Source organism: Telmatherina bonti (assembly GCF_933228915.1).
Source record: "Telmatherina bonti genome assembly, chromosome: 8".
Lineage (NCBI taxonomy): Eukaryota > Metazoa > Chordata > Actinopteri > Atheriniformes > Telmatherinidae > Telmatherina > Telmatherina bonti.
In genome coordinates, this window is record NC_136626.1 from 32,597,318 (window position 1) to 32,619,840 (window position 22,523).

At 41.9% G+C, this 22,523-nt stretch overlaps 3 protein-coding genes across 3 annotated transcripts; all 3 read right to left on the reverse strand.

Moving 5' to 3' along the window:
• Window positions 1–223: 223 nt before the first annotated feature.
• sft2d2a (SFT2 domain containing 2a) lies at window positions 224–4,486 on the reverse strand (the record flags this gene model as incomplete). The annotated part of the gene is made up of 8 exons (XM_079245363.1): window positions 224–263; window positions 599–628; window positions 717–775; window positions 877–912; window positions 3,689–3,770; window positions 3,972–4,057; window positions 4,234–4,323; window positions 4,421–4,486. The coding sequence occupies 8 exons, from the start codon at window positions 4,484–4,486 to the stop codon at window positions 224–226; spliced, it is 489 nt and encodes a 162-aa protein (XP_079101489.1).
• Window positions 4,487–6,846: 2,360 nt separating this feature from the next.
• LOC306759969 (uncharacterized protein) lies at window positions 6,847–10,014 on the reverse strand (the record flags this gene model as incomplete). The annotated part of the gene is made up of 1 exon (XM_079245715.1): window positions 6,847–10,014. One exon carries the CDS (start codon window positions 10,012–10,014, stop codon window positions 6,847–6,849), a length of 3,168 nt encoding a protein of 1,055 aa, XP_079101841.1.
• Window positions 10,015–12,999: 2,985 nt separating this feature from the next.
• tmem45a (transmembrane protein 45a) lies at window positions 13,000–18,962 on the reverse strand (the record flags this gene model as incomplete). The annotated part of the gene is made up of 6 exons (XM_079244880.1): window positions 18,927–18,962; window positions 17,221–17,428; window positions 16,857–17,069; window positions 13,461–13,645; window positions 13,242–13,384; window positions 13,000–13,096 (listed from the first exon to the last, which is right to left on the reverse strand). Exons 2-6 carry the CDS (start codon window positions 17,414–17,416, stop codon window positions 13,000–13,002), a joined length of 834 nt encoding a protein of 277 aa, XP_079101006.1. The 5' UTR covers window positions 17,417–17,428; window positions 18,927–18,962.
• Between the last annotated feature and the right edge of the window lie 3,561 nt (window positions 18,963–22,523).

The following is a 22,523-nucleotide window of genomic DNA, read 5'->3' on the forward strand; positions in this document are numbered from 1 at the left end:
TTAATATATATATATATATATATATATATATATATATATATATATAAAAACTTTAGATATAAGATGTGCTTTTTTTTTACTAATTAAAAAAGGTGTGAAACAGAATGAGTCACAGACTCCCAAAACAGCCACCAGCAGGCAGTTTCAGTAACTTCATTGAGAGATTTGCCTATAGCCTTAAATTACTTCATTCAACCTGAACCCTCACATCAAAACCTCGTGTTCACTTCATGCACATCGACACCATCTTCAAAATCGCCTCCCTGGAAAAGAATTTACAAGGGTCAGACATGCAAGCAGGTTTTAAACAACCCTCTGATACCAAACATCTAAACCAGTGGTGCCCAAGTCCAGTCCTGAGAGCTACTATCTTTCAACTTTTAGATGCATTTTTTTTCCTGCACAATCAAATGAATGTGTCATTACCAGCCCTCTGCAAAGCTGAATGACATGTAGTTGAGGGAATTCTGCCATATGATTCAGGCACGTTGGAGAAAGGATGCATCTAAAATTTGCAGGATCGGGCGTCTAGACGACTGGACCTGGGAACCCCTGATATGAACAGATAATTAGTATGAACACTGCAAAGAAGACCAACCTCACACATGGGATGTATGACAGACTGTACCTGTAAACAACATCACATCTCATGTCACAAAGTCCCCATAATTAGACTCAAATTGATAAAATACAGAGGAGAAGGAATATGGACTCACCAGGAAAACGACAAGACCTGCAAAATGCAAAATAACAAAGCAAGCCCAAAGTTTTTCCACTGAAAAAAGGGGAAAAAATAGGAATCAATGTGTAACAATCACAGTGATGCAAAGTACCAATCAGCTGTTAGATTACATATTGACGTATCTGATCACTCACCCAGAAAGCTGCACACAGAGTCAACACGAGGCACGTCTGGAAAAATTAATAGGGCATATAATTAAGAAGATATTTATTTTAAAAAATGCACTTAGCTTTTTTAAAGCTTTGCTTCTGGCTTAAAAAAACAATAACTTGAACAGCTCCTGTCTACCTTCACTCCCTAATCCAGACCTACTCTCTCTCGACAGCTACGTTCCACCAGTTAAAGACGCCTCATGTTACCACCAATACATGGAACTAAATCACTAGCCAGACTCTTTTCCTCTGTTGTGCCACGATGGTGGAGTGATCTCCCAAACTCTGTCCGCTCTGCAGAGTCCCTGTCTACTTTTAAGAGCAAGCTGAAGACTCAGCTCTTCAAGGAGCACTTCCACACTTAGTATAGCTGTATTTGTCGGAAAGTTGGAGAACTTATCCCAGTTATTTGCAACAAACATTATGGTATTAATTTGTTGTATTATAACATAGGTAATATTATGGGGTGGGAAGGGAGTAAACAAAACAAACAAAGAAAAAAAAAAAAACCTGTAGCACTTCATGTAAGGACCTGCGTCCAACTGGACAGTCCACTAGCATCTTCCTACGATGTCCTCTAGTGTTTGATTTCGTGCTTGTTCTTTCTCATATATAAGTCACATTGGATAAAAGCGTCTACTAAATGACTGTAGATTAGAATAAAATAGGACTTAAGTGATTTTTTTTTTTGCACTTCTTTCATTGCATTTCATTAAAGTTGATACTACTTTCCACTGCCAAGTAAATGTGTTGACCAGAACATCCACAGCATTTAACAGCTGGACTATCAGCACTCTGCATGGAGACACATGCAAAAAGAAAAACCTCCCTCTTTCTTAAGGTTTTACTTTTTTTTTTAAAAATCCCTCAGTAGTCTTAAACTTAAATAAACTTTCTTAATTGAATTACAAAAGATATAATCTACATTATTATATATATGTTTTAATTAAAGAAAAAAAGCACAATCAGTGTAGAACAACTAAGTATATCCCATGATTAAATGGCTTGTAGCAGCCATAGTTTGACACCCCCTCTGTTCTCTTAGGTCGGTGGATCAGTTATTGTTAGACGTGCCTAAGACCAGTAAGATCAATTACAGCCCCAAAACTGTGGAATGACCTACCGCTGCATGTTAGGCAGACCAATTCACTTCCTGTTTATAAGTCTTCTTAAAACACTTGAGTTCTCACTGGCTTTAATTCGCCTGGCAAGCTGCTTTTACTGCTACCTCTTTGTTTTTGTTGTTTTATCGTGGGGCTATAGTGCTATGTTTTAACTGTGTGTTCAGCACTTTAGTTGACAATGTTGTCTTTAAAGTGCTCTACAAAGAAAAATGATTCTTTTCTGTATGATAACCTTTATGGATCAATGGGGTGCTGATTTGGTGCTGTGGTTAATTCTCTATATAACTACTCTAATTTCTCTAAAAGTAGGGGTTTCAAACTTGAGTTTTCAAAGAACACCATACTTTATGTTTTAGATCTTTCCCTGTATCAACACACCTGACTGAAATGAGCCATTGTGCAGAACTGTGTTGGCGGTGTTGGAGCAAGGAAATACTGAAAACTTGCAGGACCCTTGCCCTTGTGGGACTAAGTTGAATAGCGCTTTTAGATGTTTCCATGCTCAAACAGTTTTCTGTCAAGTTCTGCACAATAAGCCTTTTTTTTTTTTTAGTTAGGTGTGTTGGAGCAGGAAAACATCCAAAACCTCCGGGGTAGTGGTCAATGAGTTTAAAATCCCTGCAATAAATGACATTGGGTCTTATTCACCAACATGTTCTTACGAATTTTCCTGAATTTATTCTTAGGTTGTACTTAGAAGTATTTTACGAAAACCCCGAGTCAGATTCATGAACGTATTCTTAGATCACAAAATTCTTCGTATCTTTCTTCTGGGCGTTCGCACACATTCCTACGATTGCGAATGAATCCACGATATAAAAATTTTGATGAATGCCACAGTTTTCCCTAAAAGTTCGTAAGTATTTTAGAACAGATTTGTTCGTAAGAACCGTTGCCGAATAAGGCCTTTTGTTCCAGATGTTCTGTTGTTCATTCTGGTGAATTTCTGCCATGTTCTTCTGAAAGAGAAGCGCTAGTGCTATCTTCTTTTAGTCCTGAGACCAGCTGAGTCTGACATGCAAGTATTGGGGGGGTTTGACCATTTCTTAGAGCATCTTGGGATGAATTTGCGACGATGCCCACTACTGGGTCGACTGGAAGCCGTCTTTATAGTTTCCTATTTAGAAATAATCCTTTCCATGGCTTCAGTGGTTTGGTACTAACCTTATGATAGGCAGCAATGGCTGCTTCTCCAAGATTATTGCTGATGTCTTTCCTTCGGCAGCTCAATTCACATGGAAGCAGTAACAATTCATTTAATTTGTAACCAGTTATTACTGAATTTTGCTTCTGATTTTGTAAAATAATGATGTGGTGTAACATGTACTGAACTACTGTATATGCACTAAAACCTGGTTTGCACCAGACTATTTTGATATCTTATCCTGACAGATAAAACTTTTTTTTTCACATGACTATATCTGAAAAAAATCTCCTGTCATATTACCTATATATTGTATTGCTCTGCCATTTTTGTGAAATAAAATAAAATTCTATTAAGTTTATGAACAACTACTCTGAATTAATATGATGGAGGCAACACTGTTGTTTCATAGCTTAATTAACTAAATATATTTGGGAAGTTTGGTTGAGTAAAACAAACAAATTGGATAAATCCTCAACAGATTTTCTTCACTCAGGGATTCTTTAAGAAAAAAAATTCTACTCACAAGCATAATTGTTGTGGCCAAAGCTCTGGTTTTGTCACACATCCTCTTCAGCTGCTTAACTGGACCCATCAGAAACATTGTGCTAATAGACAAAATATCAAATAATTAAAATAGAGGTCCTTTATAAATTTGCTTTCAGAGTATTTGTAGCCTACTACATACATATATTTTGAATACTGGCCACATAATAGAAAATGTGGAGGAAGATTTAAAAAAAAAAAAAAAGTCCTTCAGCTGGTTTTATTGAATTTTTTGTTAGTTTTCTAACGTTTATTAAACTCACCTGCCAAGAGCACAGATATTTCCAAACGTGTAAAACACAATGAAGAGAGTAAGGCCGATCCTGGGGAGAAATAACACACAAACTCCCTGCAAAACACACAACACAGATGAATTGTTATGCGACACAACTTGCAGGTAAGGAAGGATGGATCTTCAACATTCCTCAGAGCAGGAAGAACCAGAAATGCTCCAACTGCGCTTTTCCTTAAAATGGAGGGCAACAACCGATTAATGTAGAAATTATCGTATTGGACGATAATTACCAAAACTGTGCACGCGGCTCCCACCACAAAACAGGCGACGAAGCCCTTCAAACGTGTTCCCCATCCTAAAGTGGAGGCTTCATTCACAGACTGCAGTAAGAAAAAAAAGTTCGGAAGTATGATCGGTGAGAAGCTCAGCTGGAGTCGCTGTCAAACTGGTGAAGCTGGTTTTTCTTTTCATTTTTACCTCTAAGACGGTTCGGTCTTCCCTTCGCGCTTCCTCTCCACTTAAAACCGATTTTAATTTATCCATGTTCGGTTGGAGATCCCTGCCAGGTCAACCAGCCACGGAGGAGAAATCTCGTTTCCTTCACGGAGAAACTGTTGAGTTTCACCAAATCTTCGAGGATGGAAAACAGCGTCACATTGCTGCAGAGGAGGGAGCCGGAGGAGCAGTTAGTATCTCACCTGGTCAGGTGTGCGACTGTCTGTCAGACACGCCTGAATAGGAACAAGAGGTCTCACTCCGACTTTTTTTTCTTTTTTTCTTTTTTCTTTTTTAAATTTGCTCCATAGCAGATCAGTTTTATTTTGAAAAACAGAAATACAGAGCCAACCAGGAGATTAAATGATCAATAATTAAGAGAGAACACTTAGAATAGAATAGAATCGAATAGAATAGAATAAAATAGACTAGAATAGAATAGAATAGAATACAATAGAACAGCGGCCTTTCTGTGTGGTTTTTTCACGTTCTCCCTTGTATTTGTGGGTCCTCTCCAGGTAATCTGGCTTCCACTGTCCAAAGACATACATGTTAGGTTGACTGTCCCTAGAAATGATTGTCTGTCTATGTCATCCCTGGGATGGGATGGCAACCACCCCGCCTCTCACCCAGTGATAGCTGGGATAGGCTCCAGCTTCCTGCAACCCTTAACTGGACTAAGCGGTTTAGAAAATGAATGAATGAAAGATTTTAAATAATCCTGATTAATCTTATTAGAACGCCAACTTGTACCTCACTGTTATCCTGCTGATGGAAAATATTTTTCTCTTACTTCACCCTTTAGTTAACTTCTACACAGAGTTGTTTGCATATTTTTGTTGCCAACAGACACAACAAATAGCTTTTTAAAAAATAAATAACCAGGCATTATTTTTTTATGTTGTTTTAATGTAATTAATTTTTTTATTTTAAGTAAATCTTGACAATAAAAAAATAAAAAGTTAATGAAAGCATAAACTAATGATTTATATCAGGAGTGCCCAAGTTGGGGCCCGCGGGCCAAAATTGGCCCGGCAGCATTTAGTTTTTGGCCCGCTAGTTGTTGTTTATAATAATAGCCAACAGAGCTTGATAACGAGACAATACTTTTAGTGTCATGAACCTCAATAAGTCCAGACTCACTGACTGACTCACATCTCAATGACATCCTCACCTTGTCAGTGAGTCAGGTGCAACTTAGCACAGAGAGACTTGTAATGTCCAAAGATCAACTTCATGTGTCCCACTAAGTATCAGCACCTCACCTTGTTCAACATGCAGTTTCTTGTTCTTGACATGTTGCATTTGGTTGCAGTTTAGTGGCTGTAATTGTTTCTTGCCCATCTAACTGTGGTTTTATTGTCCTATTGCTATACTGATTTTTCATGTATTTGTATCTTTTCATCATTGTTTTGTGTTTCCTTTCCAGAAGAAGCAGTTATTTTATATAAAGTGAAGGGTTGGTGATTCAGCTGGACAACAGACTAGAAAGGAGATCACCAAATCCAGACCTCTTACATCAGTGTCCTGCATGTTTTCAATGTGTACCTACTGCAACACATCTGCACCATTCATTCACTTTGGGGTCTGGTTTAAAAAGTTTGTGTTTTCAGGCTTTCAAAGCGCCAGTTCCATGCAAACAAAATCTCCAGATGATTACAAAACTGGAGCAGTCAGCTCGTCTCTGTGTGGACATTCATCACAATGGTTTGAACGTTGAATGCCATAGAGACGCCCTGTGCTCTTTTGGAGAACCACTGCTCAACACGCAGAGTAAGGAAACAACATAGCTTGTTCAGTCAGAGGCTTCTTCAAGTACCAGCAGCCATCACCCTCCAGAACAGCTTGAGCTGCTGATTAACTACTAAATGACAACATTACAATTTCCTTCAAGGGACGGGATATTTTCCATTGCACTTTATATCAAATGCTGTACTGAAGCAAACTGTCACGGTCAGAGACCGGGGTGGAGGGGTGGACCCAAAAGCAGAACGTACAGATGAAGAGGTAAATGAAGTATTTATTTAGTACTCAGATCCTGTTGGTCTGGTCCAGGGAAGAACTTCTCAGATAATTGGAATTCTGATGATAGTGGAGGTTGCTGGGGGGGTGGCCTCTGGTTGTGGTGGTTGGCCTTGGTTTGAGGCAGAAGCAGGCAGGCATAAGCAGTTGGGGAAGTTGGCTGAGGAAAATGATCTTGATCCAGGAGGATGTCTGTAATGGTCTTGACGTGCACGCAGTAAAGAGAGACAATCTGGCGAAGACTGGAGCTCCAGCTTGTCCTTAAATAGAAGGATAAATCAGGAAGATGAGCTCCAGGTGGTTGTAATTGAAGCTCCAGACTCCGCCTTGAGTCCCCATGGCAACCTGCACAGACTCAAACAGCAAACCATGACAGTACCCCCACCTCAAGGGACGCCTCCAGGCGACCCAGGAGGTACATGACGGCGGGAGCGGCAGAAATCAGCAAGCAGGGAGGAGTCCAGAACGAAGCGACGAGGAACCCAAGAACGCTCCTCCGGACCATAGCCCAACCAGTCCACCAGATACCGGAAACCCCGACCCCGAACATCCAGGATACGGCGCACAGTATAGGCAGGACCACCCCCAACGATCCGGGCGGGTGGAGGGGGCCTGGCAGGAGGGCACAATGGACTGGACAACACAGGCTTGAGCTGAGACACATGGAATGTGGGATGGACGCGGAGAGAAGAGGGGAGTCGAAGACGGACGGCCGAGGGGCCCACCAACGAGACGATCTCATAAGGGCCAATGAAGCGAGGGGCCAGTTTAGGGTAAGTGCCCTTCAATGGAATGTTCCGGGCAGACACCCACACCTTCTGACCAGGCAAAAACACAGGAGCAGGACGACGGTGGCGATCAGCCAGGCGCTTGTTGCGACCTGCGGTACGGAGCAGAACCTCCCTTGTCCTAGTCCAGACATGCTGAGCCCTCTGGAGATGATGTTGCACCGAGGGTACAACCAGATCCCGCTCCTCCGTGGGAAACAACGGAGGTTGATAGCCAAGGGAGGCTTCAAATGGAGAACAACCGGTAGCAGAAGTGGACAGAGAATTGTGGGCATATTCGATCCAGCTCACATGACGGCACCAAGTAGAGGGATTGTCAGATGCGACACAACGCAGAGCAGCTTCCAATTCTTGATTGAGTCGTTCTGTCTGGCCATTGGACTGAGGATGGTGGCCAGAGCTCAGGGAAACCTTGGCACCTAGAGCAGTGCAAAAAGCCTTCCAAACCCTGGAAACAAACTGTGGTCCCCTGTCAGACACAATTTCAGTTGGAATGCCATGGAGACGGAAGACATGGTTTACCAGGAGCTCTGCGGTCTCGGACGAGGAGGGCAGCTTGTTCAGGGGAATGAAATGGGCAGCCTTGGAAAAGCGGTCCACTATAGTAAGGATGGCTGTCTTTCCTTGAGACGGAGGCAAACCAGTGACGAAATCCAATGAGATATGAGACCAGGGTCGGCTGGGAACCTCTAGTGGCTGCAGAAGTCCCGAAGGAGGCTGATTGGAGGTTTTATTCCTTGCACAGACTTGACAGGCTGAGACATATTCCCTGGCGTCCGATACCAGAGACGGCCACCAGAAATGTCTTTGAGCCAAAGTGATGGTCCGATGAATTCCTGGATGACACGCAAACTTAGATGAATGGATCCAGTGTAGAACTGCAGAACAGGCAGAAACGGGCACATAACGGCGGTTGGGGGGTCCCTCCTCGGGATCAGGATCCAAAAGCAATCCTTGGCGTATCTGATCCTCCACATGCCATGACACTCCACCAACCACCACTGAAGGAGGAAGAATGCGTGCTGGTTCAGAAGACTCCTTGGCAGAGTTTTGCCTGGACAGGGCGTCAGGCTTAGTGTTCTGGGACCCAGGGCGATAGGAAATAGCAAAGTCAAAACAATTAAAGAACAGTGACCAACGGGCTTGACGGGAGTTCAATCTCTTTGCACTCTGCAAATAGGCGAGATTCTTGTGGTCTGTCCATACTACAAAAGGATGTTTGGCCCCCTCCAGCCAGTGTCGCCACTCCTCCAAGGCAAGCTTTACCGCTAGGAGTTCTCTATCGCCGACATCATAGTTCTGTTCAGAGGGGGTCAACCGTTTGGAGAAAAAGGCACAGGGGTGTAATTTGTCCTCCTTACCAGATCGCTGGGACAAGACGGCCCCAACTCCAGTCTCAGAGGCATCCACCTCCAGGACGAACTGTCGCTCAGGGTCTGGCTGAACGAGAATGGGTGCTGTGACAAATAGTTCCTTTAAACGGCCAAAAGCTTGATCCGCCTCCGGAGTCCAGGAGAAGGGAATCTTGACAGAGGTCAGCCTGGTGAGGGGAGCCGCGACCATACTGTAGTTTCTGATGAAACGTCGATAAAAATTAGAAAAGCCAAGAAAACGTTGTAAATCCTTCCTGGTACTGGGAATAGGCCATTCCGCAACGGCCTTGATCTTAGCTGGGTCTGTCTTCACCTGCCCGCCCTGGAAGACGTAGCCCAGGAAGGAAGTTGATGAGGCGTGGAAGTCACATTTCTCTGCCTTGACATAAAGACGATTCTCCAGCAACCGTTGTAAGACCAACCGAACGTGTTGCTGATGTTCTGCAAGGGACCTTGAAAAAACAAGGATATCGTCAAGGTAAACAAAAACAAAGCGGTGTAGGAAGTCTCGAAGAACATCATTGATAAGTGCTTGGAACACAGCGGGGGCATTTGTGAGTCCAAAAGGCATGACGAGATATTCAAAATGTCCGAGAGGGGTGTTAAAGGCCGTCTTCCACTCATCCCCCTCACGAATCCTGACCAAGTGATATGCGTTCCGGAGGTCCAATTTAGTAAAAATCTGGGCCCCCTGAATGGATTCAAAAGCCGAGGTGATTAAAGGTAGAGGATATTTATTCTTGATGGTAATGCTGTTCAGATCCCGATAATCAATGCATGGGCGTAAAGTCTTGTCCTTCTTTTGCACAAAAAAAACCCCTGCCCCAACGGGAGAAGACGATGGCCTGATTAGACCTGCATCTAGAGATTCGCGGATGTAGTTCTCCATGGCCTGCCGCTCCGGTTTGGACAGGTTAAAAAGTCTACCTCTAGGAAGTGATGCACCTGGGAGTATTTCTATAGCGCAGTCGTAGGGCCGGTGTGGTGGGAGAGACTGAGCCTTGTCCTTGCTGAAAACGGCACCTAAATCGTGGTATGCTGACGGAATGATAGATAAGTCCACCGGTTGTTCAGGAATACAAACTGGTGCACTAGAAGGTTGACAAGCCGACTTCAAACAGTTGGACAGACAAAAAAGGCTCCAACTTTCCAGGCGGCTCTTACTCCAGTTGATATGAGGGTTGTGCAAAGCCAACCAGGGGTATCCTAGGGTGATGGGTACATTAGCCGCAGGGAAAAGAAGGAACTCAATTCTCTCACTGTGATTACCAGACACTAGTAGGGTAAGAGGACGGGTCTTATGCGTGATAGTTGTAAGAATTCTTCCATCCAAAGCAGTAACAGAAATAGGAGTTGACAGGAGAACAGCGGGGAGTTTGAGTTTAGTGGCCATAGTGGGATCCATTAGGTTCTGTTCAGCTCCCGAGTCGATTAAGGCCTGAAACTGGTGGTCAGTTCCGTCCAACGAGAGAGTTACCGGTAGTACACAACGTGGAGGACTTGGCTGCTGAATCCCGCCCACCAGTAGTCCTGCCTCTACTGGCGGGCGTGGTCTTTTGACTGCAACCGGCAACTGGACACGAGATGATCCGGGGAGCCGCAGTAAAAGCACAAATGATTCCGTAACCGGTGTTGGCGTTCCTCTGGCGTCAACCCAGCTCGCCCTACCTGCATAGGTTCACTCTGACCTTCAGGAGCAGGTAGAGACGGTAATGTGCCACCAGCCGCAATTGGAAGGGTCCTTGGGCCGAGAACCGGCCTCCGACTGGACAGAGGGTCCCGAACCCCTCGCTCCCGCCGCCTCTCTGCAAGTCTGTTATCAACCTGTATTACTGTGGTGATCAACTCCTCGAACGAGGCTGGCTCCTCCCGGAACGCAAGCTGATCCTTTAGATGGTCATTAAGAGCATTTAGCAGAACTCCCCTTAACACCTCGGGAGGCCACCCTGTCTCAGCTGCCAGAACACGGAAGTCCACAATGAACTCTACTGCAGGTCGACTGCCCTGTCTAAGATTGAGCAATCTCTTGACTGCATCCGCTCCCTTCAAAGGGTGATCGAAGGTCTTACGAAAGTCATCTAAGAATGAAGAAAAAGAGATTGAATCCATTGGACGAGACTGAAAATAGGCCAATGCCCAGTCCAGCGCCTTATCACGTAGGAGAGCAGTGACAAAAGATATCTTTGCGGCATCGGAAGAAAATGATCGTGGAGAACGAGAAATGGCTAATGAGCATTGAAGGATAAAGCCTCCACACTTGCTTACGTTCCCAAGGAATGGCTCAGGTGTCGGGAATGCAGCATCACGAAACACCGGATCCGGTGAAGGAGTAATGCTTTGTGGGGTTGAAGTGGAGGAAGATCCAGAAGCTGCAGAAGAAACAGACAGTAAGTTATGAATGCTCTGTATCTGTTCAAAGACTTGGTCCAGACGATGGTTACAATGTCCCTGTTGTTCACCCAGGAAGTGCAAAGCTTTCTCATGCTCCTCTAGAAGTTTTCCCTGTTCAGTCAGGGCTGTTTGGAGTGTGTTCGCTGGGTCCATGTTATGGCCAGATTGTACTGTCACGGTCAGAGACCGGGGTGGAGGGGTGGACCCAAAAGCAGAACGTACAGATGAAGAGGTAAATGAAGTATTTATTTAGTACTCAGATCCTGTTGGTCTGGTCTAGGGAAGAACTTCTCAGATAATTGGAATTCTGATGATAGTGGAGGTTGCTGGGGGGGTGGCCTCTGGTTGTGGTGGTTGGCCTTGGTTTGAGGCAGAAGCAGGCAGGCATAAGCAGTTGGGGAAGTTGGCTGAGGAAAATGATCTTGATCCAGGAGGATGTCTGTAATGGTCTTGACGTGCACGCAGTAAAGAGAGACAATCTGGCGAAGACTGGAGCTCCAGCTTGTCCTTAAATAGCAGGATAAATCAGGAAGATGAGCTCCAGGTGGTTGTAATTGAAGCTCCAGACTCCGCCTTGAGTCCCCATGGCAACCTGCACAGACTCAAACAGCAAACCATGACACAAACTGCAAACAGAAATGTGATCCATTAAATCAAAATATTATATCGTGATCAAACTCATGATTTAATCTCCCACCATATTACAATCTGTGTTGGGCTACATATTACATAACAGCTGAAAGTTTATACAGCTTTAATAAACTTCTTATTGTCTTCCATTTTGGTTTGACTCACACGTGCAACTCAACTTTTTACATCATGAAACCAACAAAGGAAAAAGCCACATAAGTAAAGACACATTTTCAAGTAATATTCGAATACTGCACTGATGAAGACTGCTTTTAGGTCAACATGACACCTAACTCAAACAAAGAAGAAAGCAGTAAATTTATAAAAAGCTAACTCTCATGTGCAAATGTATACCATATACACCAGATATGACAGATTATATGTAAATTATTACACTGTGGCAAAATAAATAGCAAGTAATGTCATGATATGTTATTTTGTGTTTCTCCTTAGTTCTGGTTTCCTGTTTTGGTTTGTAGTTTTCCTTAGTTCACTCATGTCTGGGTTCCTGTTCATTAGCTCACCTGGTTTTATTTTCTGATTTGCTTCACCTGTGTCTTGTTTCTTGTTCTGTGTATTTATACCCCTTGGTTTGCGTTGTCAGTTGCTGGTTCATTTTGTTTCTTCTGCCCTCATTTTGTTCTTGGATTAAATTTTCATCTACTTCCTGCATCCTGGCTTCCCGTCTGCATCTCCACTCCAACCCTGACATAATGAACCAGCCACCCAGGACCCAGCAGAAGAAGAAACTAAACACAGGTGAAACAAATCAGAAAATAAAACCAGCTGAACTCATGAACAGGAGAACATGAGTTCTAAACAGATGAGTCTTTAGCCTGGCCTTAAACAGAGGCAGGTCCATGATGGAGCGTAACTCCAGAGGCAGAGAGTTCCAGAGTTTGGGCCCTGCCACTGCGAAGGCCCGATCGCCCCACTGTTTACACCTAGACCGAGGGACCACCAGGAGGTGCTGATCAGAGGAGCGCAGGGCTCTGCTGGGCTGGTGAGGAGTCAGGAGGTCACAAAGGTACGGAGGTGCAAGGCCATGGATGGAGCAGAAAACAAACAGAAGGATTTTGAATTGAATTCTGAACTGAACCGGGAGCCAGTGTAAAGAGAACAGTACAGGGGAGATATGGTCATGTTTGCGTGTGTTGGTGAGAAGGCGGGCAGCACATATCATGACAAGTAAGGGTTTTACAGCTGATTAAATAAGGAAGAGGTAGAGATATATCTCTAAGGTGAAATGTGTTCATATCCTTATTCTGTCTCTGTGAAGTGCGTCTGGTCCCACTGCTGCTGCTGCAAGAGTCACATCCCTGATTAGTTTGTGATATTCCGCAAGGAAGAGTCCGCCTCATAGCATCTCATCCTCTGACTCTGCATCCCGCTCTCTGGCCTTCAGAAGTCCCATCTCCATAGGAGGAGTCCTCTTCAGTCTGGAGCGAAGCACACTGGAGAAAAAGCACAACAAACACCAGTCGCACATAACATAAACTGTTTTGCAGAAATGCTCTTAGAGGTAATCGAGATGTTTACATCAGTGAGGAGGAATCCTGTAGGACAAATAAACAAGCTTGATATGGAGCAGGTTCTCACCAGCCAACGGTGCAATATAGCACGCTCACAAGCAGCATGGCGAAAGCAAGGTGCCAGGAGTAGCACATGGTGATAAACATCATATTGTTGTGGTCTTTTAGGTCCCACTCAGAGCCACTAGGAGGGTACAGCACAAACCCGATCTGTGGTCAAAGAAAGGTAACGTCAGGAGTTTGGAGAAGTTAGAATCTGCACTTGAAAGCTCTTGTTCAGATTTACCTCCCAGAACCAGCTTCCCTGCAGGAGCGTAAGGGTGCAGCGCAGCAGCTCCAGGATGATGTTCCCTCTGTGGAAGACCTCCACGAAGGCGATGAGAGCCTGGCCGAAGACGGCATAGAGAAGGAGCTGATGCACGTGGATGTCCAGCATGCTCCTTCCATGCAGATGATAGAGGAAAAGAAATCCTGAAGGAAACAACAAACTGAAAATGACAAGATTCTGGCAAATATGATCATCTTAGCATGCATGCTGACATTGACTACCATAAACATAAATAACTTCTTAAAGCCGAGGAAGAGTACAGGACTGTGGAGAAGTCTTTGAAGCCATCTTTGTTACTTTTAACATTTCCAAATGAACAGGAAATGAGGGCAGCAATTTGCTAAAACATGTACAAACCTAAATGGAAAAAGATTAAATTAGGTATGCAAAGTGTTAATAGGCTGAAAAATCAATATTTGATCTGATCAGAGTGTAAACAAGCTCCAGAAATGTTTTTCCAGACTTATAGGACTTTCCAAAGCTTTTATGTTTCTCTTCTTTTGCTTCATTCTCTGTCCAGATGATCACACAGTGCTACAATAATGTTGAAGGTGTGGGCTCTGGGGAGGAGTCATGCCCCAGTCAGACATGTTGTCATGATATGATGTTTCACGATGTGTTTTGTGTTGTTTCTTTAGTTCTAGTTTCCTGTTTTATTTAGTAGTTTTTCCCAGTTAAGTTCACTTGCCTTGTTTTCTGTGAAGCCTTTGTTCCTGTTCATAGTTTTCACCTGGTTTGTTAGTTCATCCATTTCACCTGTGTCTTGTTTTGCCCCCCAGTATTTATAGTCCTTTGTTTCAGTTCTGTTGGCTGGGTCATTGACTTCGCTCGTGTTCATGTTAGTGTTTGCTTCAGTTCAGTTCAGTTCAGTTCAGTTCAGTTCAGTTCAGTTCAGTTCAGTTCAGCTCAGTTCAGTTTAATTCAGTTTAATTCAGTTTAGTTCAGTTTAAGTCAGTTCTGTTTAGTTCAGTTTAAGTCAGTTCAGCTCAGTTTAATTTAGTTCAGTTTAATTCAGTTTAGTTTAGTTTAATTCAGTTTAGTTTAGTTCAATTTATGTCAGTTCAGTTTAGAGTTCGGCCATTAAAACTTCTTCATTCAGCATTCCTGGCTCCTGTTCCTGCACTTGGGTCCTCACCTCCACCGGGATACATGTTGGCACTGATTTTCAGTCCAGTTTTGGTGTAATTTGGCATAACCTCAGTTTTTTCCTCATTGTTTCCCTTCCTCAAAGCAACACTGCATCATTTTCCAATTTAAACATTTGAGTTTCTGACTCGTTTTGACGGTACAGTGATTTTCCTTATGCACATTCCTGGAGCCGTTGTTGCCCGCAGCTTTCAAAGGCTCAGTCTGTACTTCACAACAATATTTTTCCAACCAAGGACATCAGGCTCATGGCACCACATCACACACCAGAAACTGGATATAAACATGATGAGCATACATCATAGAATATAATATAGAATAAAATGTCATTTATTATCATGGTAATGTTGGAAATGGTTAAAGTGACAACGCACGAGATAATTCAACGTGGCACTGACTTTTACTGGCGGGACAGAGCTCAAAGAAGAGACAGGAAGCAAGATGGATGCCGAATTAGCCGCCGTTACGAGGCACCAAAGTGCCAAAAAGTGCTAAAATCTGCTAAAGTGGCCAACAGTGCTGCTTTGAAATGGCTTCTTGACAGCCACCCTTCCATGTAGATCAGATACTCCAGTATGATTTTCTAGGCCTACTTCTGTTTTTGTCCTCCACTTGTCCAGTTCAGAGTTCAGTTTTGACAAACTTTTTTTTTCTCTTTGTATGAACACACTCCACACCATGTTGAGCTCTGCCAACTTTTCAGCAAATAGCTGGGTGGCTGACGTCACTTGAAGAGAAAACAACCCTGGAACTTTGTTTGGGACCCTTTAGGTCTAAAAATATGTTCTACAAGTCACTGAGTCGTTCAGAATCGCAGGAGTTTTTTATTTCACATTCCCAACTAGTCAGTATAACTGATCCTTCCCATCTGCTGCATTTTATGCACATCGGAAGTGGAAAATAAGAGATGTTTTCCTCATACTTATTGTTTAGCTATCAAGAGGTCTTAACAAAAGCCAAAAAACAAATATATTAACATAAGCTGCTAAAAAACTTCCATAAAATATAGAAATAGTTCGGGCCAAAGGTCTTCTTTATTGGGCTAAAATCATCTTCTCCCGGCTCCCCTCCTCCCCCTCCAGCAGCACATACCTGATAGCCACATCCTGCATATAAACAGTGTGTTAGGATGAAAATACAAAGTAGTGAAGAAGAAACCCTGAAGGAAAACATGGCTGAGAAAATGCAGGAAGGATTTCCCCGACCCGGCTTGGTTTATTTGCCTCCTGCTAAACAGCCGAGAAAGAGAAAATTGTTGGTGGAAAAAGTTGCGAATAAAAAAGCCTTGGATCACGCAAGGAACAAAACCAGAGGGGGAGGAGCCAAGACAGGGCGCAACTTTCACATCTTCCTCGCTCCCCAACATGACCTACTCCAGCTTTAAGCAAAACAACACAAGTAAGGTGTCACATGAAAGCAGAGACTCTGCTGATTACAGAGATGTTTGTCTCATCATTGTGTGACTCAACAATCTAGCAGCCAGAGTAGAAAACAAAAAATTCCCATGATCATAAATCATGTCTTACTTTTAGTGTTTTGTGGTGAAAGATTTTATTCCAGCTGTGAAACTCTGCCTGTGTGTCTTCTATGACTCTGCCTTTGAAAACAATCATGAAGGTCCTCATAGTTTCCATGGAGATGAAGGAGGTTTACAGTGAAGTATTCTCTCTTCTTATCGTAAATTATTTCAGGATTTCATTCTTTCTGGATCATCTCGGTACCTCTAAGGTGAATTTGGAGGAAATCCCTTGATTCACTTTTTTAGATCCTACTTTTCCAACTCTTTTCTTCATCAGATATGACTTTAGTCATTCCTAGATTAACTGGGCTTCTATTCCCTGGTTTACACTGAAAGTAATGTGATTTCTTTCAGGAAGAGGTAACTATCTAAATGATCTACTGTCTATAAGGTACATTTACTCTTCTGTAGTAATCCCACATGTCCCAACTTTCTTGTGAGACCAACATTATACATACATCCCTTGTAGCTGTGAGGATATACTGTACTTATTTTGGATGTCATTTCAGGCAGAAGGAAGATGAAAATAAGGCTTATGATGACCAGGTTGAAAGGGAAATGTTGTACAGTATCCCAATAATATTTTGACACATTTACAGACATTTAATAAAAAATTCAGGAAGTTGTATCAATAAAAAGGTCATACGTTTTCTTTTACAACAATGACGAACAAAAGGTTTTCTATGTACCTTCATTAAAGAATGCTATAGCCAGCATTAACCGATCCAGAGCCAGAGGCGCTCCGTCTGTGGTGTGGATGATCAGAGACACAGCTGCACCCATTCCGAAGAACAGGTACATGGTGGCGTGTTGCCAGTTCATCAGATACTTCCAGTGCTTCTCTGCAAAATCATACAACTGAAGCTTTGGCCCATCTGCTGCAAACTGCTCTGCCAGCATCCCTAAGGAGCACAAGGGGAGGAGGCACTCAGATGTCCTTCATTAAAGACTGGACACAGTAACAGCAGCTTGTGTGCTACTTTACTAAAACATAACACATTAATAAAAAGCTGGATGTTGGAATTTTAAAGGGAATAACAACAAGCTGCTCACCAACTAACGAGAAGAAGAGTACGACAGAGCTTTCGATGATCTCCAGGCGTCGCTGTGAGGCTCTGCTGGCCAGACGAGTGGATCCTATGTTCTTGTTCCTGCGGGTGGCGTGCCAGAGCGAGTACTTTAACGTCCACCAAATACCGGCTACGAGGAAGAAGCTCCCAGGGAGAGCGTGGCCCTTGAAGCTGCCCATGACTCACGATGCCTGAATCACATTAGCAAACATAAGTGCATTAATGGATCTGAAACAGATCACGTTTGTTTCATCTTAATCACTTTCATTGTTGGAGACCTGTAATCTAACAAGACCAAGTCACACGATAAACAGGTAAATATTCTATACAGCAGACAGATGTAGGCAAATACAGCATTTATAAAGGCTCAATTTTTAAAGAATGAGGGACTGTCTGTAATTTAGGTAACGCAATCAGACATAATGATTGTTTATGTTGGCAGCAGTCTTTCAGCTCATCTCTGAGGGAGTAAATCCAGATGGAAAAAAGCCTCCTGTGTTAAAATGTGCAACTTTATAAGAATAAAATGAAAACATGCTTTTTATGAGCTCTACAAAGTCAGACAGCATCAACTGACACAGGATGCAGTTTCCTTCTTTGTAATCATTAGCCAACATTTCCGTAACAATTAAACCTGACTCTGATTTACAACAGCATCTCTGCCTGCAGTTTATGTTTACACATCAATTCGCTCAGTGAAAAATATTTCTAATAAAAAATAAACAAATAAAATACAACAGGTTGTCATTTCAGGCTCTGTTGTTCTGTGATTTTTGTGTCATCACTCCCCCATGGTTTCACTAGAAACACTTTTTATAAAAATAAAAAGACACAAGAGTTCAATGAAAACAAAACAAAACAAAAAAAAGGATTGAGAAACATTTGAGTAAAATAAAATAAGCACAGAATCTAACAAGGCCGTGGCTGTGGTCTCTTTGTGATGGAAATGACGGAGTATATTGTACCCGGCAACAAAAGAAGAGCCTTTTGAAGGACACTCAATTCAAATAGAATATTTGAGATGTTAAACTGGGCTCATCTGTGTGTCAGATGGCCTCTTTAAATGTTCCAACATTTTAAGTCTGAGGAAACCACTTCAGCAGCTATGACGACCCCACTTGCCTCTCGCAAGAGCTACTGGAAGATTGATCAGTATCTGGCTGATTTCCTTACAAAAGCAACAACATCTGTGCTCGTTTCCAAATAAGACAATTCACACATGTTATATGGCAACCACAATCAGATAGTAGATAATCCAAATGAAAATTAAGTTGGTTACATGATTGGATTGCTGGAGACATACATGAATAACTGTTTCAGTTACAGAGTTTATTTAACATGTAGTCACTTGTTATTTTGGAAAAGAACAATATTATTGGAAAACTATGTTATTTAAGCAGTTTCTCCATAAAGAAAAACATAGTTTTCCATGGAAAACTAAGCAAAAGCAAGTTTTATCTGATCTCACAGAATGACAAGAACAAAGTGAAAATGGAGCATCCAGCAGAGGAGTTTTAAGGCAGATTAGAGATGATTTTCTCATCTTTTAGTAACATAAAAGTCAATAAGTGCATATAAAGTAGCTGTACTAGTTTCAAGGTCTAGAAATAGCTTCTGGACAGGATATGGCTGCTTGAATTCCGTCCCAGTAATAAAGAAAAAAAGAAAAAAAAGAAAAGAGGGTCTTACCCAAAAGTGTTTGTTTCAGAAGATGTTAAAGTTTCTGGACTCTGTATTCAGAGAGAAAAATCAAAGTCTTCCCTTCTTCCCGTCACAATAATCATGTTTCCACTGAAAGGAAGAGGGATGTCTTCTTTGTTGTTCCGCACGAGACGAAATAAACATCAACAATCTTCTCTGAGGCTGAATCACAGCAGCTTCCAGCCCAGATCCGTTTCACAACCGTTTTTTTCCTCTAATTTTTCTCCTGCTGTTAGTTTAACCACCGTGGATCCCATTGGATGAGCGCGGAGCGCTGGCGTCACCAGTCTGCGTCGTGATTGGCTGGACAACACGTCCGTCTCAGGTGTCCACGTGTGCACTTTCACTCCGCCCGCTCCGGCTCGGATCGGCTCGGTCCATCTCTTCTCACAGGAAACCGCTACTTTCCGTTGTGCCAGTGGGCAGGCCGTCGCGAGACAAGAGCTCCTGCACATACACCGCAACTGGAGGACGTCGCTTTGATAAAAGCCAGGTTTCATCCCTCATTCTTCTTTTCTTTTCTTTATCTACTCAATATTTTCTGTTCTTCAGACCTTCTCTGAAAACACTGGAGATTGTTGTGTGAAAATCCCAGTAAGCACCAACAACCATGCTGCGTTCAAAGTCACTTAAATCTCCTTTCTTCCTCATTCTGATGCTTAGTTTGAACTTCAGCAAGTCTTCATCGTGTCTACATGACTACAAGTATTATGTTGCTATAGGGTTGTCACCTTTCATTAATTAAAATAAGGGATGCACACCACAGCTCCAACAATGTTATATAAGGGCTGGGCGATAAATCGGATTTTAATCTCAATTACGATGTGGGTTTTCAACGATCATAAAAATAAAAGGGTGCGATTATTTTCTCAAATGTAGCAACTTTTACTGGAGTTATTAGAGACGTTTCTGGTGTTTTGCCAACTGAGTTGAAGGCACATATTGTTCTGCAGTTACTGTAAGGAAGGAGCAGCGGGAGCCTCTCCTGTCCTAAAGCACTCCCAGGTGGCCAGTCTCAGTCGGCTCCGGCTGCAGGTCAATGTAGAATAACTGCAGTAGGTTGTGGAAGTTCATCTAGTTTATACCAATTTCAGTGAAAACTGGTTGCATTATTTTTGTACACATAGTTTGGCGAGTTAAACACTGTAATATCCCTCGTTACGGGGCGTTACCATAGCAACGCGTTAATGAGCTGGTTCAGATCAGTCGTCTTTTAACAGGTGAATGAAAGAAACACGCTGCAGCCTGACAGCGGTTGTATGGCATCAAACGTACATTGAGGCCAACGTAAAATAGTTCCTATATAAGCGGTAAAAGCGGATTAAACAACTTGGAACCGTGAATTAGACGGTTATAATGCGCGACACGGAGTCGAGAACACCACGACGCACAGCATTGTTTAAAAATACTGGATAATTATGTGAAATAATCGAGATCTCAATTTCAGTCAAAATAATTGTGATTAAAATTTTTGTCATAATCAAGCAGCCCTATGTTATATCCAACATTGTTGGATATAAAGTTTTGCTAATTAGGCAACATAAAGCTGTGATTACATGGATCTCCTCTAACATGAGGAAAATACTTTATATAATAAAGTGCCATATGCACAAAACTTAGCTATTGTGTAATTAATTAACCTTAAAGAAGATTTCTGTGTGTGCAACACTGAACTTTCCATAAAATAACACCTGTGTCACTTCACCTGCATCCAGTAAGAGGGGAGGAATGAGATGAATTCCTACAGTTGTGCTTATATTTATTCATACCCTTTCATTAAAGAAGGAAAAGCAGCTGCCTGTAAAATAAGCTGAAATTGGCGAAAGTAATAATAAATAAAAATTTTATGAAAATCATTACATTACTTTCTAATTCTGGTTCAATAGAAATGGTTTTTTTTAAAAAGCAAACTAATTAAATAATTTATTAGATATTACATCACTCATAAAGTAATATTTAGTTGAACAATCCTTTAATGTTTCCGCTACAGTCAGGTGTTTTCTGTTCCTCTCAGTCAGACTTCTGCACCTGTTGACAGGTATTTTGTCCCACTGTTCAACAGAAAAGTGCTCTAATTTGTCCAGGACCAATTTTTCCTTTTTTTTTCTTTCTTCAACTCAATTAAATGAAAAAACAGTGTCTTATATTACTAAATTACATTTTTTCACATTTTTAGTTATTGTTCCTTTTTTTAAGATTCCAGTTTTTTTGAGTGACTGTTGTTAATTCAGCATTTTCTTTAATGAAAGGGGATGAATACATATGAGCACAACTGTATCACATATATCATGGTCACTAATAATTGGGTAAGTTTAATTACCATCTTATCATTCCCTTAAGGGTGTTGCTATAACAACACGTTAATCAGCTGGTTCATATCAGCTGATTTTTGACAGGTGAATGAGAGAACAACAGTTGTTTGGCACAAAAACTATTGAGGCCAACATAAAATAGTTCCTATATCCTACTTTAGAATATTTTGTGAGTTTTGTAACAAAAAAAGAAACAGAAATAAACATTTGTCATTAAATGTTTACAGTTGTGGTGTCTAGACTCCGCGTCGTGCCGTAAAATGCCGCTCCTCGTTGTTTATTCCTACGTATTGGACTGTATTTGTTTGCTGCCTGTCTCATGACTTGAAGGGAAGTCATGTCATAACAGTTTAACAACACCAATAAAAAGGCTAATTCATCAAATGATCACTTACTACAGATTACTTAAAAATTTACTCAAAAACATAAAGCTCTAAACATTTTAATGTAGAAAATGCATATAAAAATAAACGTTTCCCGATAGGTAGGCTATATGTGTTTTTGCGTGTATTTATCAACGTTTCATCCATTGAAAATACTTTTTTTTAATCAGTATATGTGGTATTTATATAGGCTAATATAATTATAATTACTGTATGCTCTCAGTGTTCAAATAAATGATCATGCTCTCCTGATGCTGTTAGATGTCAGACAGTACCCCGTGGTCGCTGACACGTTGAACAATTTGACTTATAAACATCTTCACTGACGCTGCAGCCGCACCTCTTCACGTCTATTTTACATGTGCTTTTTATTTTGAGGAGCTAGAGTACCAGGTAGGCTACAGTAGACATTTTTAAAAGGAGCGTGCATGAGTCATGCCTGTCTCTAGGCTCCTGTCCAACAGGCCTAGAGGGGAGGAGGCTGCACCTGCGCAGATTCTGCACAAAAAGAACATTTTTGCTGTTGTATTTTCTGTGTTTTATTTAGTTATTATTTTTAGATTGAGTGTTGATTAGGGCTGCAACTAACGATTATTTTAAAAGTCGACTAATCTGTAAATTATTTTTTCGATTAGTCGATTAGTCACGATTATTTCTGTCACTCCCACCATCTGTACTTCCAATTGATGCACTTTTTTTTTACAAGCTCCAGTATGTTTTACCCCACTCTCATAATTGCATCACATGAATATCACCCAGATTTCCAGTCGATCACAACATAATGTTCTTTGGTAAAAATGAATCCTGAATCAGTTGAATATCAAATATAAGCTTTACAGCTTACTACGAATTTATTTTGAAACAAACAAACGTATTTATAATGTCACATC